We start from the raw sequence: 16,422 nt of genomic DNA, 5'->3' as shown, positions 1-16,422 counted from the left end.
AGAAATTGGAGGACAATTAAGCCAAATGGCAATGAGTCATTACGGATTCGATCACGGTAGCGTTACCTTTATTTCTACGTCTGGGCTGTGGATCGTGTCTAGGTGCTTGAATCTGTGCACTTGATTGCTTTATGTAAAGCTACAGTACTGGGAATAATTATAATACTTCCAGGCACTACTCGATTATTTGATTTTACCACGTAGGTACACTGTTTTCTTGACGATGGAAGTCCGTATCAGTATTCCTATTCTCAGATGTGTAGACCCTGTCAGTGCTTCGTTACTGCTGTAAACAAAGGCTCAAACGGTACTGAAATATAAAGGTTCTAGACCTTCAAATAATCATGCTTCTGCGAGCCCTGGAACCTGCAATATCTACAGTTCACTTTGTAACTAGTAGTAGTTGCAATCTAATATAGATCTCAACATTGCAGAACTTTGCATTTGATTCAATACACTCTGACCAAAGCGATAGCACTACTATGTAAGTAGGTTGCCATACAATAGGGACATCGCACTACAGGCCAGCTAAAATATCAGTGTCGAGCCTCCCACAACTAAATTGTGCTCTGAAGCATCAAGTGATAATGCTGGTAATATTCAGCTACTTCATCTATTAGTAGTGTCTGGTATAATTTGCGCTGCTAGTCCTTTCATTCAACAAATTCTGCATGAAGTCTTGAAGAGGCTAAGCGTCCTTGATCCCTACTACTTACGCAGTGCATAGTATTGTTTATTTGCTAATCCTATAAATAAGCAAGGAAAGTTGGTATAGAGTTTCTTCCTCCGCGTTTCAGGGCTGAGAGTAGCTAGATTAGGATCAGGATACTACTAACAGCAAATGCAGTACCGAACTCAAACAATTGCTGTCAATAAGCTCAGCATTCTAGTAAGTTAAGAAAACTAGGTGTGGGAAGTTGTGGCCTCGGGTGTGGAGGGGTACGAGGCAGGCAGGTAGTATGTAGGGACCCCTCGGGACCAACTTGGGATTGGTCCTCATACACCTTCATAGTACCAGTACAGCCAGCCCCTAGTACTTGGATTCCAACACTAGGATTATAATTTTGCACAACAACTAGACCTCGTCCGATTTTATTTCGAAGTATAGTGTATTCGTAAATAGGTTAAGTTTTGGTAGGAACATGGGGGCGTATGGAGACCCGTTGGGGGTCACTCTCCCTATGTGCAGTGTGAACGTAGTCGCATGCCGATATGTCTTAATTTCTCCTGCCTGGATTCACGAGCAGATCCTAAACCTCGAAAAGATATCGTCGTTTGCGCGGTCTAAAGGCCTGTATGCTGTACGTTCACCCCATGGCATTGTTTACTTCGACCCGTTTCCCACATTTTCAACAACAGCAATGAGAACAACGAAGGAGCTTGTCTCATCCAAGTTTTCCCTATTCTCCTCATTTCCCAAACCTCCGTCCCCCAACACAAATCGACACTTCCTAATCCCTCGTCAAAACTCAAATATGAAAACAAAACAAAAGTACTCAGTTAATCCTATCTCCCACGATGCAGCACCTGCCTGCGTCCCAGCCAAGCCCCGAAGTTCTCGGACTGCATCCGAACGGACCCCCGCGGCCGAGATGGCCGTGAGGCTTTCATGCGCTTCTGCGTTGACTGCTATATAAAGTCCATCGACGGAGTGGCGCCGCACTATTCCAACCGCACCTTGATCATGGTCAACGGTGAGTTGTACCATATTTACGTAGCCGCCGGTAAGGTCCTCGTCGTGCGCCCAATCTCCCCGGAGGAGTGTCTGAGTACGACCTTTTGTTGGGCCAACTGGGATTTTGGGACTGAAGCAGCTTTGAAAGAGGGGGCGAGGTGAACAAGTCAACGGTTACACCCGCCAAAATCTGCCTACACGTCCCAAAAGCCTCGACAACTATCCGCCATGGACACTTTCCACCTCCTGTTTCCACCTCCTGAAAGCGGCACCATACCCTATCCCCTCGTTCTTTTCATACTCCTGAATCGGATCATCGCCCAGATCTATCAAAGGAACCATTGATGGCCTTCCATGAGCACATTGGAAAGGAAACACACAGTCGGCGAGCCGTTTTAGAAGACTCTTGCACTCGTCAACAGACAGGACGTCGTTGAACATGATGGCACTGCGACAGGCTCTCGAGTTAATCATATCCAGAATTCCTTCTGGGCAGCCGTGGAATCTCGCCAACCAGTGTAGCTCCGGCTCACTGACGGGGTCTGTGTGCTCAGTGTGTAGCAGAGCTGTACCGGCCGGGCCCCAGCCTTCCTCATCGAGCTTCCAGACTTCTTTCCTCAGCAATTCAATGAGGAGACTAGGTTCAGCGCGGCACCTTTCTGCAATACTGGGGGGAAGACGAAGGACTTTGAGGTGCGACAAGCGCTTTTCGTTCGGCCGAGGGGCTGCGGTCTGGATGGGTGACAGCTGGTACACGATGCCCCAGTGTTCGAAATGCGACAAGTATCGCTCGAAAAGGGAATGCTCCGGGCTTGAGATATCGTATCGCAATGGTTTGTCCAGGAGCTCAGTTCGGGCTCTGACATCTGATGAGGATTCTGATCGAAGGGGCTCCAAATAGTCTCTCATCAATGCCTCGACTTTACCCCGTTCGTCGGCCGCATGTTGATCGATGATGATCAGTAGAGATGACCGTATATCATGCCGTTTGGAAGACGTTGCCATTTCCCCGACGGATGAAATCCTCGCGAGTATGAATTTGCGGTCCACTTGAGCGATGATTTCGGCATCTCGCAAGGATTTCTTTGAGACTTTGCCCCGAACGCCCGAAACGTCCCCGTATGATGAGAAATGGCATCCGTGACACGCATTGGCTGTTCCACTTCCACTAGAGTTAAGTATTTTGGTTTCATCTATTGCCACAGGAATTGGTGGCTCCGCCGGCTGGAACACCGGGTTCTCCCAGGACGAGAAGATATCCTTCAGCCAGACCCCGGTCTCTTCTTTTAGTGTTGGCTCCTGAAGTCGACGCCTTTTTCCCGATGATAGACGAGATGTTTGGTTTCTAGGCCGTGACATGCCCATCGTTGCATCTGTTGGTGCGATGATAAATCCGGTACGAGAATCGACTATGGACCTTTGCTTTGTCACGGGATTTAACCATATGATTTCGCCACTATTCCTAGGCTGCGTATTCTCTTCTGGTTGGTGTAGAGTACCTTGAGCCTGTTTATCACACACTGGAGTAGAAAGAGTCTCAACTTCCATAAAGGGTGGACGTAAAAGGTTGCCAGACGGATCAATAAGCGGTGATGGCGACGCCCGCCCTCTTGTCTCGCTCGAATTGTGACTTCCATCCGATGACACCGTTTCCGGTAGCGTTATTTCTGTTTCCTTGGAGAATTTGAAGCTCCCTCGCCCGTGTTTTATTCTAGACCACATGTCGAAGGGCGATTCTGATCTTGGTCGTGATTCATTGGCCGGAGGCAGGCGGAGCCTCGTCGTCGCCAGGTCTCGAACGGCGGATTTAGTGTCGGAGACGAGCCTTCTACTTGACCGTGGAGCCAGTGCTGAAGATGGTCGAGACATTACCAGCCGAGTGTCACTACTTGATGTTGTTCCAGAGCTAGTACCTCGGGAGTCTGAGCGGGCTGCTGTCCCGTCCCCTTTTCCTGTGAATTGCTTTGGACGAAAATGATGTTTCTTGAGAAACTCGAAAACCATGGCGTTTAGCACGTCGATGATTACTCTTAAGTTTTGTCGTTGTTCGTCCAGGACTTCATCAACATCATGGATCTTGGATTGCTTGCCTGACGCAGCAAAGCAAATCCTGATGTAGAACATGGGCCATCTCTCGACATCCTTCTTGCCTCGGAGCTCTTTAGCAGTATACCCATCTGTTTTGTACCGGCGGTCTTCCTTTCGTCGGCTTTTCTCAGCCTCGTCGACATCGTTGGCTTCCTCTTCCATCCCGAAGCTGGAATTCGCAAATAAGCGGTTGATTTCTTCATATAGGACATTTGAGCCATGTTCATTAGGCACTGGCTGAATACCAACACTAATGAACTGTATCCGCTTTGTGGCAACGGGTGTGAGAGACACAGCGCCGCTCATGAAGAGCTGATCAGTTGATGCCTTGAGGTGAACCCATGAATCCAGGTAGCTTTCTTCCGACAACCCGGCTTGACAGAGAATCTTGCAGACGCGAGAGAGAAGTTCTGGGCGTCGCTTCTTATCTGAACAGCCCTTGTGGAGTTCATCACCCCGTATCACGACAGTCTGCTGATTTACGGAATCACGAATGGAAATACTGCATTGTGACGGCCAAGCGAGTAATAAAGCTGCAACAGCACGCTTCATACGGTCCCAATCTCTACTAGTTGTCACTTTGTCATCCCGAGCAGCGCGTCGTTTGACCCTCACGGGCATAGACCCGAACAGGTCACGAACTGTCACTCGGGTTCCATGGCTAAAGCCGAGAAACTGCTGCTCTGGTGGAGTTGGGGTATGACGTGCCAAAACCTCTGAATTGTGGATCTTGATGGAGTTGTGCGAACGATATTCATGGTGATGCGAGGTTACGGCCAAGAGAGACAGAGCAGCCAGAGACGCAAGAAAGGTACCAGATCTGCCATGGACTTCAGGGCGCGTTGGAAACTTGGATGTGTCTAGTATGAAGATTAGCCTTAAAGCTAAGTCGACGTCATTTCCACACGTACAGTGAAGCTTGCCAAGGCTGCCACCTTGACCGAATTCGACGGGAAGGATTCCGCTTCCATTGTCTTCAACACAGCAGTTCCCGCGGGAATAGTCGATGGTAGCGGTGATTTTGGTAGCGCCTGCGTCGAGAGAGTTCTTGACCAACCCACATATCACCTCGTTCAGCGACGTTATTGTGGTGGAGGACTTGATCTGCGCAATGACATGTTCGGGCAGCTGCTGGATCGACATGGCCTTGTGGGCTTGGTTGACGATGGCTCATATCAGCTAACATCAACTACCGAGTTGCATGTTTGCAGTTCCCGGACTGGCTTCGTTAGGAGGTGGTTGGAGGTTGGAAAGCTGTTGGGTCCAGTAGCTGCGCAGCTTCACCGCAAACTACCGCCTTTAGCATCCTGTTATAACCTCCAAATCGATACGATTTGCGATTGCAAACTCAAAGGCTTCATGAGCTCATCAACAGTGACAATCAATAATACGCAGTTGCGAACTGACCGTCACTTTGACATTAGGCGTGACCTAAATCTAGATGTTGAAGATCACGTGTTTAATAAGTGCTGCCAAGAGCTCGACCCTAGAGCCCTGTCTTGCTGATCCTTATGACGTCTGTAGTGGTTCTGTGCTCTGCGCCGAAGTTGGGGTACGGGAATTGGGGCTCTGCTGGGTGCTAAATCCTCGCTGAGCTGAATCAACCCCCCAGGTTCAATGTTTCCGATGAGGCATTGGCGATAGAAACATGATGTGATTTTGATGCGCCGAACAATTAGACCATACTCCCTGTCCCGTCCCACTGTTTGTTGTATTTCGTTTGCACTTTGTTGGTTGTCCTTTATAAACTCCGCGGCGGCCGCCTTCCTCCCTCAATACCACACTTCCCCATTTCGATTTCGGCAAGAACGCTAAGTCCGGCCGTCGCTTGCCTTTGGGCTCTGGCACTGACGACCTAACCTTTTAAGTTTCATGTCCCATTGTTGAAGACCCTCGTTCCCCGTCATTTCGACAGCTTATCGCCTTGTCCCTGTCTGGACCAACCTTACCGCCGCCCTTATCGAGTTCATTGCTCGAGCCTGCCTTGCCGCTGCGCGCGTCATTGCCATTATCTCTCTCTTCCGAAGATACACCACTCGCGCCCCTTAGACAAACAATGGCCCTGTCTGAATCCTCACCACCTCTTCCTACCGGTAAACACTCCTCTTCTTGAATTCCTAGCCTTCTCTCGTTACCATCGGCCATGCCAAGATGCGCCGCCTCGCCCGCCATTCAACATCCCAACCATCATCGTCCTGCCGTTCTAATGAGACTTCTAGACCGACATGAGCGTTCCGGCCGCCGACGACCGTTCTCAACTTGGGTCAAGAAGCTCGCCAACTTCAAAAATGGCTCCTCATCTGCTGAGGGAGCTCGCCCCAGCACTTCGAAGCGAGAAAGCACACCCAAAGCGTCTAAGAAACGCATCTCGAAGCAGAACAACCCCTACCCTCAGTCTGGACGAGTCGGCACCGGTCACAGCCAGCCCTCCATGTCGACAAACCATACAGGCATGACGTCGGATGGCTCGTATCGCTCTGTCCATTCATCGGTAGAGGGCATGGCCCCTCCTACCGTTGGTGGCTTGTCAGTGGCTGCTACCGTATCGACCGATCACGAAGCATCACATTCCATCAATGCGCCATCACACATGGCATCCTCCGTCGCGGGCACCAGCAGAACAGCAAATGGCGGATTGGATTCGAGAAGAGGAGGCGACAGCACCTTCTCCTCACCAGCCCCATCAGTGCGATCTCTGACCACCACCCTCACCACCATTCAGTCCATGGCTGTCCCGGGCCCTGCAAATCAGGGACAGCCACCCACTCAGAATACCACAACCCAGGCGATCCAGTTTAGCCAGCCCTTTCCTACAGCATCGCCTGCGTCTGCAATACCGCCACACCTCGTACTGCACACGGGCGCGGTTCCAGGTTCAGGTCAACCCACCACCTACAATCAGGCCACTGCCAACAACCTCCTCACGGATAACGCCTCTATACTCACTCTTGCATCTTCTAGTAAGAGACGTCGACGGAGATCGTTTGATACCGATGCTTCGGTACGCGCTCTTGCGCCTTCATCCTTATGGGGCGGTAGTCGCGAAAGTCTGCCTCTGAGTGTCCTCAGCGCAAATGTCGATGGAGGCGCTAACATACCCGCAACCCCCAGCTTGCATCAGACCACCCCACGAATCGGACCGGGGAATGAGAGAACCAGCATCTATTCTAACACTGGCATTGCACCAACTTTGCCAAGTGAGAGGAATAGCTTCTATGGTAAACCCAGCGTGACTGGGGATGCCGCCAGTGTGCGCAGCGGTCTCCTCGGCCACGGACGACCAGACAGTATGAGTGGGAGCCCCGGAGGAGTCGCCAGCCCTCTGGTCAGCCCACTCGAGATTCCCGAAAAGGATTCGCTCGCGGAGAAGGATGAGAATACCGTTCCCGTTCGCAAGGAGTAGATCACCGTCTGAAATATATAATTATGCCAGACATCAGCCTGTGTTGTAGGATGCGAAGTAAGAGCCCCTGAGACATTTTCGCGCAACCGCTCAAGATACGAATAAACTACGTCAAGGCGGTGATGTTCGGGCTCCTTTCGGGCAAGTGTTATGGGGGATTTGAGGAATATCAGCAGCATGAACATTACGGAGACTATGATGAGTCCAATCGAGGAAACCTGCTACAGGACAATGGGATAATTCTTGAATGAGCCAGCTGGATACGTGGAGGCTGAAGCTCACCAAGTTTGTTGTTATATTCGGACCGAGGACTTTACAAGGGCAGGATTGGGGTAAGGAGGAGACTGGAACTGGGAGTACCGTTTATTGGCAATGATTATAAAGAGAACCAAAATAGATACCCTTTATACCGTTCTTTCATTCACAACCTTACATCAATCCACACAAAATGATAGTTTGCTTTGATCCAGAGTTGAGAGAGAATTATCGGGTATAGCTTCAATGTTTCATTTCACGTATGTGCCAACATAGAAGTTTTGGTTGACACTTAAACATGAAGAGTACCATATGCTCCGGTAACCCTTAGCAATCTCCATATGCCCCCTAATTCCCCCCAAAATTCGACCTATTTGCGAATAATGTCGAATTCCAAGTATTGAAGCTGTATTGGTATTACGAAGGTGCGTGAGGGACCAATCCCAGGTAGCCCCCGAGGGGTACTTAAATACTGCAATCCGTGCCTGCCTGCCTAGTACTCCTTCATATCCAAGGCCGTACGTAGCTGCCCATGAATATGCTCTAATTTGAAATGAAATAGGATAATTATATAAAAAGAATATATGTAACGTGGTTCATAAGCTAGTCGCGCACTTTTCAGTATACTATAACTTTCAAGTATAATTACGTGAATATAACGCTATAAATTAATTTAAATTAATCGGTATCTAAATAATTAATTAATTATATATCTTCTTTATAGATTCGCGTATTATAACCGGGATTTCCGTTGTTATTATAGTAGCGTGTACGTGATTCGGTCCTCTTTACGTAACTACCCTGCTACCACATTTCTTACCTTAGCTCTATATGTATATCTTTCTAATTAAGTAAATCGTCTCCCTCGGCTACTATAAGAGCCCCTTTAAGCCTTATATATATCTCTACGGAGACTCATTCAGGCACTGCACTAAACCCACTATTCTTTTGAAACTACAGACATTCTGATATTCTAAGATTGTAACATCTCCATCCCCGTCTATGGAGTCCAATATTGTGTCGCCTACACGATAGACTCGATATTCATAGTTACGAAAATAGCATTGCAAAAAGGCTCGATTTACAAAACGCAAATATTAGAACCGGTTATTTCCCAAAATACAGACAATATGACGTGGCACTCCGACATTCTGAAATCCTCTGAAATGCTGCCTTCCAATTCTCTTGCCCAAAGTCACATATCGTACTATTCTCAATAATACGGCAACGGATCGAGATCGAGCCCCTCAACCGAGAATTTAAAAGAATCGTTCCTAAACATCTTGTCAGTATGTTACCCCTGAAACCCTATTTCCGTTTCCGAGAAGGGACAATGGATGAAATACACACCTCGAATAACTCCCCGCAGCATCAAGGTCCAACCTGCCCCGAATACAATTATCAAAATCCACATCAGCGTAAATTAACCCTTGCGCATCTTCCCACTGTGGCCCGGCCACGACGTCGCCAAAAGGCGAGACGATGCAGGAGCCGCCACGGGACACGAAATTGGCGCTCTGTTTATTAGACGATGCCCCATTCACCTTAGCCGTAACAGCTCTGCCATGGCTCGTCTTGGCAGCTGCTGCCGCATTGTCCACCTCGCTCTCCTCGTCGATAGCGGCGGCGGAGTAGTGACTACCAGTGCAAGTACACGAAATAATAATCTCGTTCCCGTCCTCATCGAAAATGGACTTTCTCCTCACCTTCTTGGGCTTTACTGCCCCTGCCCCTGTCCCGGGGAGGGCGATTTCGAAGCCCTCTTCCGTCATACACGAGTTCCGTCTAACCCTTTCCCTCCCTTCTCCAGAAACCGCATAACTTTCCCCATAGCCTTCGACGATGGGGTGGCCGTTGTCATGCCCAACCTGAATCTGGTCGTCGCCAGGGATACACATGTTCGAACTGACTACGAAACAGCGTCCCTCAAGCGCCACCGTACGCATGAGTCCCAGCCAAGCGTCACGATTGTCTGCTGTGGGCGTGAGGTAGAGGTTGATATTCTGCGCGTAGAGTGCCTGGCGTAAAAGGGGCATATAGTTCTCCCAGCAGATAGCAGCGGCTAGATTGATGCGTACGCCGCGTATGGTGGTGCTGACGGCTTTGAGGGTTGCTGTCGAGCCTTGAGCCCAGATTAGTCGTTCAGTGCCGGTCTGTTGTTTGTTAGCTTTCTTTTCTTGTTTTCTTTTTTTGTTGAAAGAGCGTAGTGTTCTTAGTCCTATCAGGGCTATTATGGTGAGTGGTGCTCCAAGTGTTGTAGTTCGAGTTTCTGGCCATGCGATACCAGGCTTAAAGGAAACAAATGTCCTAATGCCCATTGCCAAGATCGCTGATCAGGTCACGCCGAACTTCTGCCGCCCGTTCAAACTGGTCTGTATCGTGATAGAAGGTGTAAAGTTGTCTCAGATAGTACAATTTATTAGACCCTTCTATGCTTGAAATCTGCACGGCATGTTGGAAGTCGAGTCCTGCTCCGCGCAAATCGTTTTGGGCCAGCTTAGTCAAAGCAATCTTAAACGATATTTGGGCATGAACCATGGGAGTCTCAGAAACCAGTGCCCGAAGGCGTGGTGTATATTCAATCACACTGAGTGATTTCTCGGCTTCATAAAGTCGATCTTCACGGTAATGTTTCACCCACAGGAGCTAGGCCAGGTGGACTTCGACACGGCGAATTTGCGACATCGGGTCGGCCTTCATTCGAAGATCTTCGAGCCAGGTGGCTACTCTCCTCTGCTTAGCCTCCAGCCCGAGGGTTATGGAAGGAATGACAGAGTTCAGTAGAAACCTCACTGTCCACTTGTGTCCGGGGCCAAGCCGAATAAGCATTTCGGAATGAACCAGCTCCAGGACCTTTGCTAACGCGTCCAAGTGCCCATCCTCTGAGTATTCCAAAAGCCTATTCCAGATGATGGAGATAGGATGGTTGATACCGAGGACAATAGGGGCCAGCTGGGCGACATACTTCTGAAATATCTTTGACATGCCCCGCCCAATTTCAGCTAGCAGGCGGTTCAAATTGAAAATATCTGCCATGAGATCGGGTGAGTCTTGTTTTATAACGCGAGTGAGCTGGTCAAACGCGCGATCCAGGTGACCAAAAAAAAGCCAGTGGCGGGTTCTTGGTTCGTTGCAGCAGCCTGGAAGTGTCCACATACATCTTCGATCCCATGGGAAGTTGAGATGATACTTTCTACTGAAAGGTCACCCGGTTCGGGAACACAAGCTCGAATATGATCTCGGGCAGCAGTCAATATGATCTCCAATCTGCGTATGCTTGGAGGCGGACTCAGCGAGGCTCGCAAAGGTGGCGATGGTGTTTAGACTGAAATGAGAGATGGCCGAGTCTCACCCTCGGGCAGTTGAATGAGCAATCAGGAAAGAGTTTTCTCGCTACGTTCCAGATATCGTTGTATCCTCTCCGCCTCTATGACCCTTCCTCTGATGACAGTTTCAGACACTTTCCCTGCAGCACGTGTGTGGAGTAAGCGACTGTATATTTGAAGGACTTCTGGCTCTTTCAACTGCTTATCGATGCTCCAGGCTTTGATTCTTTTTTTATACATGCTCGTCCTATTTATGGTTAGTCGCAATGAAAATCTAGATTCAAAACAGGCTCTTGATTTGACTTACGTCGCATTGAAGTCCTAATAGCAGGACATGATGTCGATAACTTGGCGGAGCGTTTTGTTCTCTTCAACGTATAGTCTTTCGATGGTGGTTTTGTGTATTTCCCAATCTGATGAGGTTGCATAACGCTTGCCCGTATTCCCGGAGAAAGCTGTAGCTGAAGGTCGCAGGGAGTCTGGGGAGCCGTCCATTGTATGCAAACAGCTGACCAAGGAAGTTCGAAAGACCCTATCGTCGCCAGTTCCAAATATTTCGTTACATGAGTGGTTGTTGACTATCAAAGAAGATGTCGTTACTGATATTCGACGTGGCTGTCATCATGCAAGAACCTCTTGTCCTGCAGGCTTGATTGGTGGAGGCGGCGCGCCGGCGGCACAACAAGTGGTAAATAGTTCCTCATGATCCAACGATGCAGTACCGTTGTTAATGAGCCCGGGGCCCACCGTAATATGGCTTCCGTTTTGACCAGGCAAAAATTAAACAGCACCGCCAGCACTTGGAGCAAGACGGAGCAAGACAGAACAAGACAAACTTGTACTTACAGGTTGGACCTTCCTCCTCTTCCCAATGATACCCAACTTGGGGCATACGTAAACCGCGGCACAGTACAGACTCCCGCCCGCCTTCTCGACAAGCCCGACGACAATGAAAACCCCCGTCTCCCTCGCAATACGTTCCAATTCCTCCCTGGTACCATCTCCTCGCTGCGATGCGGTCTCACCCTTCGCGTTGATCGCTTCTGAATAGTTCCCAGTCTCGCTGCTGCTCCCGCCTCCAAGTCGTCTCTTCACCCAGGCATCGCCGGCCCCGGCTCCATTACCCACAGTGTCACCCAAGTCGACGGCGGCCTTGAAGTACTGCAGAAACTCATCGCGCCCATCTGCGGTGCGAGCGCCGACTTTACATCCGAAGTCTGATCCTCGTGGGTAACCTCCTAGGTAAGCTTCGGGCAGGAGCAAGATATCGGCATTGTTTGCTGCTGCTCGTTTGGCGATTTGTTGCAGTTGAGCGACGGTCTCTTTAGTGGTAGCCTGAGTCCCTGGCGAGGCAGTCGCGAGACGAATCTTTTGGTTTGCCATTCCGAATCATGAGGGTTGAATGAGTCTTGAGTTTTGAGGTTAAATTTCTAAGTGAGGGGTTTCGAACGTTCGGGATTTGAATAGGGTCGGCGCGTGAGGGCTCCACAAATGACTGGTAAGCAAGTATAATAAGGCAAGCACGAGGGAAGACTGGATAACATTAATCAACCAAGTTCCGATACCCCGCAGTATGGCGTATTGGGTTTCGGCGGGCTCTCTGCAGCAGTCACAAGGCTTCACGCACTGCGTGCATGGAGATAGATCACTTGAGATGAAACCAGCCCTCATGTGTATGAATAGGCTCGGCTAATGAGAAATAATCGTGTGTCCTAATTTGTCTAGCTCGCGGTTTTGAACCAGAATGAAACGAGGGTAATTCCTTATATGAGAATCTCTAAACGCTTGCCCGTATATAAATAGAGTAAGACTCATTTGTATTAAGTAGTAACTTATGAGTGAAAAGTTGTGCATGTGTGAAACACCCTGTATATCTTCTCGGGCTGATATTTTGACACTCGGTGTTTTGAATTTGTACTATACCTCAAGTCACTAATCATATAATAGGGAACAGGATGGCACTTATTAATCTCCCTCCTCTGAGCTTGCCCAAGAGCAATCAGTTGGTCTCTTTAGAAGCCATAATCGGATCTGACAGCAGTCCATCAACTACGATGCCAGGTTGCAAATCAGGAAAAGGACTGTATCCCTGGATTTAGGAAACTCAACGCTTGGAACCCCATCCGCAATAAATGCGGCATGCCACCCAAGCGTACCAAAGCCCAGGTTACGGAGCATACTTAACCAGATTACTCAAATCCGCCCTCTTCACCCTTTCCAGACTTGGCTTCAATTCGGCCGGAAACCAGTCCACCACCTTCCCGGGAAGGCGTCCGGGAGCATCAGGCAAATCCTCCCTCTCACTCCCCATTATCATGACCCCCAGCGCCGTCCCGGACAACCATGCCCAAACCATGCCATCACCACAATACCCAGCCGAGACTCACTCTCCTGGCTCAACACCATTCCCCGTCGATTTTCTCCCGGGACGCCACCCTGTCAGCTCTGGGTCCAACCTCCCCACAAATGGCATCCCATCCCCCGTAAACGCAATGCACCCAACCCACGCCTTCTTTACCCTCCACCCTTCACGATCATCCCCCCATCTCGGCTCAAAAATCGTAGGAAATATCCCACTAATATGACTAACCGACAAGCGTCCATGCTCACCTGACTGTCATCCCAACGGCCTATGTGATCCAACCCCTGATCCCGTCCGCGGTTGAATCCCCCGCCCAACATGATATCCCCTGGCATCCCATACGTCGTCATTGGGCGCTGTGTAACGTAATCATACGCCTTCTCATAGATTACAGACCAAGACAATCTCCCGTCGAAATTGGGGAACCTGGTACCGGGGTGCTGGGCAGTCATGTGGCCGAGGACGCTGGTCATTTTTTTCGCGCAGACCGGGGATGAACTGGCTTGCGAAGGCGTTGGTGGCGTGGACGACGTGGTCGCAGTGGATGGTGCCGCGGGTCGTGACAACTTCGTAGGCATATCCCTCTGTGCTACTTGGGTATATGGAGAGGACGGGTGTTACCATCTCAAGCGATATGGACTTGAGAAACTTGGTTAGCAGATCGTTCCACGCGCTTGAGACGAGGCGGTACGGCCACAGGGCGCCAGTGGGATAGGATATGGCGCCTTGGACGTAGTCGTTGACACCGAATTTCTGGGCATAGTACTTGGTAACTCCACCTGCAATGCCTCTGGAAACAAAGAACTAACCTCCCTCGCCTCCTCAGCCCCCAAAACATCCATCCTCAACTCGGGCACCCACCTCCTCAATTCCTCCACCTCCTCCATCCGCTTCTCCCTTCCCTCGTCATCCAAAAACAAATCCGCCGTCGTTACCTCCCTACGCTCGACCGCCTCCCACCCCTCCTGCCTACAGAGTCTCGTCAAAACCCCCACGTGCACCAACTGAAACCGCGTAGTGGCCGCTGCCCTCTCCTCCCCGTGCCTGCCCCTCATATCCGCGAATAGTTCCTGCGGCGATGCCTTCATATGTCCTCTATTCCTGCCCGTGGCGCCAGAGCAGAGCGTGCGCGCCTCGAGCACGACGATCTGCCGGGTTTGCCCTTTGCGCAAGCATTCTTGGAGGATGGACCGCGCGACGGCAGCGCCGGTGATACCGGATCCGATGATGACAATGTCGGCTCGGGATGGTAAGGTGGGGGATTGGAGGTGGACCAGGTCCGGAAAGGGTGGGTCCTCGAGCCAGTAGGAGGGGGTGGGGTTGGGTACGGGGAGACCCGGAGGTGCCGAGGCGCGGGTGAGGACGTGGTTGAGGGTTTTGTTCAAGTCGAGGAGGTACTCAAGGCCGAAGTAGAGGGTTTTGAGCCTGGAGAGGAGATTTCCCATGGTTAAGAATGAAGTACCGGAGTAGTAATTTAATGCTCAAGTAGCTGATCAAGAGATGCGAAATTACACTGATGCTTTCAAGACAACAGGCGTCGTATTGGCAATGTTCCTGGTGCCGCAAGACTGATCAGGAATTGGAGATCTAGCCGTTAGTTGATTAATGCTTCCAGCCTCTGGGCTGTAGTGGAAAAGGTATCAGGCTGGACATAATGGACTCCAAGATGGTACGATGTTTGTGGTAGTAGCGGAAAGTGCTCATTCTGACAAACCTGTACTACGCACAAGGGGTAACTGCCACATAATTCTGTGCAATCGATGTAATCCAGAGTATACTTCATAGGAGATTATGAAATGTTTCTGAATGTGCAAGATCAACTTTGGAGTCATTGAGGTTGGATGTATGTATGAGACTGTGTGCGTTAGAGCAGCCGAGCACTGTGTTCCCAAGTGAGTGTAGAAACTTCACCCGCTCAGTGCATGAACTTCAACAACCTCGACAATCCACATTGCATAGAAGCATCTAGAAAGCCACAAAACCTCAAGAGTTATCTATTATTTTGACCATCGGTCGTCCAAGACGACAGATCACATACATACTGCAAATTGAATCAATTGGCTAGCTGCAAAAGAAACAGCGGGAATTACATCTCTTCTGCACCTTAATTGCACCCTAGGGAGCCTCATCTAATGCTCTCCCCACGACTCCTCCACCACATCCTGAGAACACGAAGCCCCGTTTTCACCTCAAAAGTCTCACCCTTCTTTAATCTCAGGACCATGTCCTCCACTCCCGCCCCTAACCTCCCACAAAAGGAGCCACAACAGTTCTCCCAACCAGCCGCCTCATCAACCACCACACCATCTCAACAACATCCCCCTCTCCCCCTTCCGGAACCGCCCAAAGAAGGAGAAACAACAACAACACTAAGCGTCGGCGGTGAAGGTGTCAAGTTAGATCACCTCGGTCCCCTAGTCGTCAACCAGGACGGCACCATGAGCCGCATCTCAAACTGGACCAAGATGAGTGCCATTGAACGGGAGAACACCCTAAGGATCCTGGGGAAACGAAACCAGTCGCGGCTTACGAAGTTGAGAGAAGCGGCCGCCGGAGCCACCGGGACGGGCGGGGCTGAGAAGGAGGGTTAGAAGAAGGCTGGACTTGTTTACCGGATGCGGAAGTTGTAAGATGCTTGTAGCGAAAAAGTGCTGTTTAGAAGAAATGCGGAATATATATGTTGTCATACTTATATAGTCTTGATAATAATCTAGGTGAACTGTCGTAAACGAACTGTCGTATTGTCGGCAGGAATTTGTAAGGTCAAGAGCAGGAGTTATTGATTTGATGCACCTAAATCATGTAACCGGGTTAATGAATATTTGCTATGCTACCTTTATGCCTATAGCAAAGTCACGACAACGCCGAATGCTACTCGTCTTCAAAAAAACTATTCACCCAAGTGTTGTAAAGTGTACATTGGTATCGAATCCACGAATCTGTATCATGTCCCATTTAATGTAGGGTTAAGCCCTCCTCCGAATATCGTTTCGTCATTGATAGCGTACAAGTGCTCCTAAAGCACCCACCATTGATATCACCTCCCCCCGGACCAATTGCAAACATAAACATAACCGCAACTCCCAATCGACTATTAAACACATGTCCATACTCCTTGTCATGCGGTGGGACACATGGCCAGCATATTCACAGGGATCCTAGAATTTTCATCTGTCTCGCCAGACGTGGCCTGGTGGACCCTGGACGAGATGGGCCTCGAAGATTGATAGCTTCGGTAGGTAAGGCGTGGAACAATAAGGTAATCGACCTTATCATATGTATCTGGTCGTAGCTGAACCTATTGAACCTCGAA

General features: G+C 49.8%; 6 protein-coding genes across 6 annotated transcripts; 2 read left to right on the top strand and 4 right to left on the bottom strand.

The window, feature by feature from the left end:
- Nucleotides 1–1,145: 1,145 nt before the first annotated feature.
- Nucleotides 1,146–1,766, top strand: BCR38DRAFT_119772 (uncharacterized protein). Its single transcript, XM_040853461.1, has one exon. The coding sequence runs from the start codon at nucleotides 1,182–1,184 to the stop codon at nucleotides 1,635–1,637; it is 456 nt and encodes a 151-aa protein (XP_040709936.1). The 5' UTR covers nucleotides 1,146–1,181; the 3' UTR covers nucleotides 1,638–1,766.
- Nucleotides 1,767–1,894: 128 nt separating this feature from the next.
- On the bottom strand, nucleotides 1,895–4,906 carry BCR38DRAFT_490752 (uncharacterized protein; the record flags this gene model as incomplete). Its single annotated transcript, XM_040864563.1, has 2 exons — nucleotides 1,895–4,623; nucleotides 4,675–4,906. The coding sequence occupies 2 exons, from the start codon at nucleotides 4,904–4,906 to the stop codon at nucleotides 1,895–1,897; spliced, it is 2,961 nt and encodes a 986-aa protein (XP_040709935.1).
- Nucleotides 4,907–8,634: 3,728 nt separating this feature from the next.
- On the bottom strand, nucleotides 8,635–9,739 carry BCR38DRAFT_414607 (carbon-nitrogen hydrolase; the record flags this gene model as incomplete). The annotated part of the gene is made up of 2 exons (XM_040858952.1): nucleotides 8,635–8,695; nucleotides 8,772–9,739. 2 exons carry the CDS (start codon nucleotides 9,737–9,739, stop codon nucleotides 8,635–8,637), a joined length of 1,029 nt encoding a protein of 342 aa, XP_040709934.1.
- Nucleotides 9,740–10,691: 952 nt separating this feature from the next.
- BCR38DRAFT_119751 (uncharacterized protein) lies at nucleotides 10,692–12,379 on the bottom strand. Its single transcript, XM_040853460.1, has 2 exons — nucleotides 11,594–12,379; nucleotides 10,692–10,887 (listed from the first exon to the last, which is right to left on the bottom strand). Exons 1-2 carry the CDS (start codon nucleotides 12,128–12,130, stop codon nucleotides 10,849–10,851), a joined length of 576 nt encoding a protein of 191 aa, XP_040709933.1. The 5' UTR covers nucleotides 12,131–12,379; the 3' UTR covers nucleotides 10,692–10,848.
- Nucleotides 12,380–12,914: 535 nt separating this feature from the next.
- BCR38DRAFT_461751 (FAD dependent oxidoreductase-domain-containing protein) lies at nucleotides 12,915–14,554 on the bottom strand (the record flags this gene model as incomplete). The annotated part of the gene is made up of 5 exons (XM_040862555.1): nucleotides 12,915–13,050; nucleotides 13,135–13,298; nucleotides 13,358–13,574; nucleotides 13,609–13,862; nucleotides 13,919–14,554. 5 exons carry the CDS (start codon nucleotides 14,552–14,554, stop codon nucleotides 12,915–12,917), a joined length of 1,407 nt encoding a protein of 468 aa, XP_040709932.1.
- Nucleotides 14,555–15,415: 861 nt separating this feature from the next.
- On the top strand, nucleotides 15,416–15,652 carry BCR38DRAFT_300515 (uncharacterized protein; the record flags this gene model as incomplete). Its single annotated transcript, XM_040854548.1, has 1 exon — nucleotides 15,416–15,652. A coding segment is annotated over one exon (237 nt), but the record flags the coding sequence as incomplete, so codon positions are not given.
- Between the last annotated feature and the right edge of the window lie 770 nt (nucleotides 15,653–16,422).

This window comes from Pseudomassariella vexata (assembly GCF_002105095.1).
Source record: "Pseudomassariella vexata strain CBS 129021 chromosome Unknown BCR38scaffold_24, whole genome shotgun sequence".
NCBI lineage: Eukaryota > Fungi > Ascomycota > Sordariomycetes > Amphisphaeriales > Pseudomassariaceae > Pseudomassariella > Pseudomassariella vexata.
The sequence above is the reverse complement of the archived record's forward strand: the minus strand, read 5'-3'. Positions and strand labels throughout refer to the sequence as shown.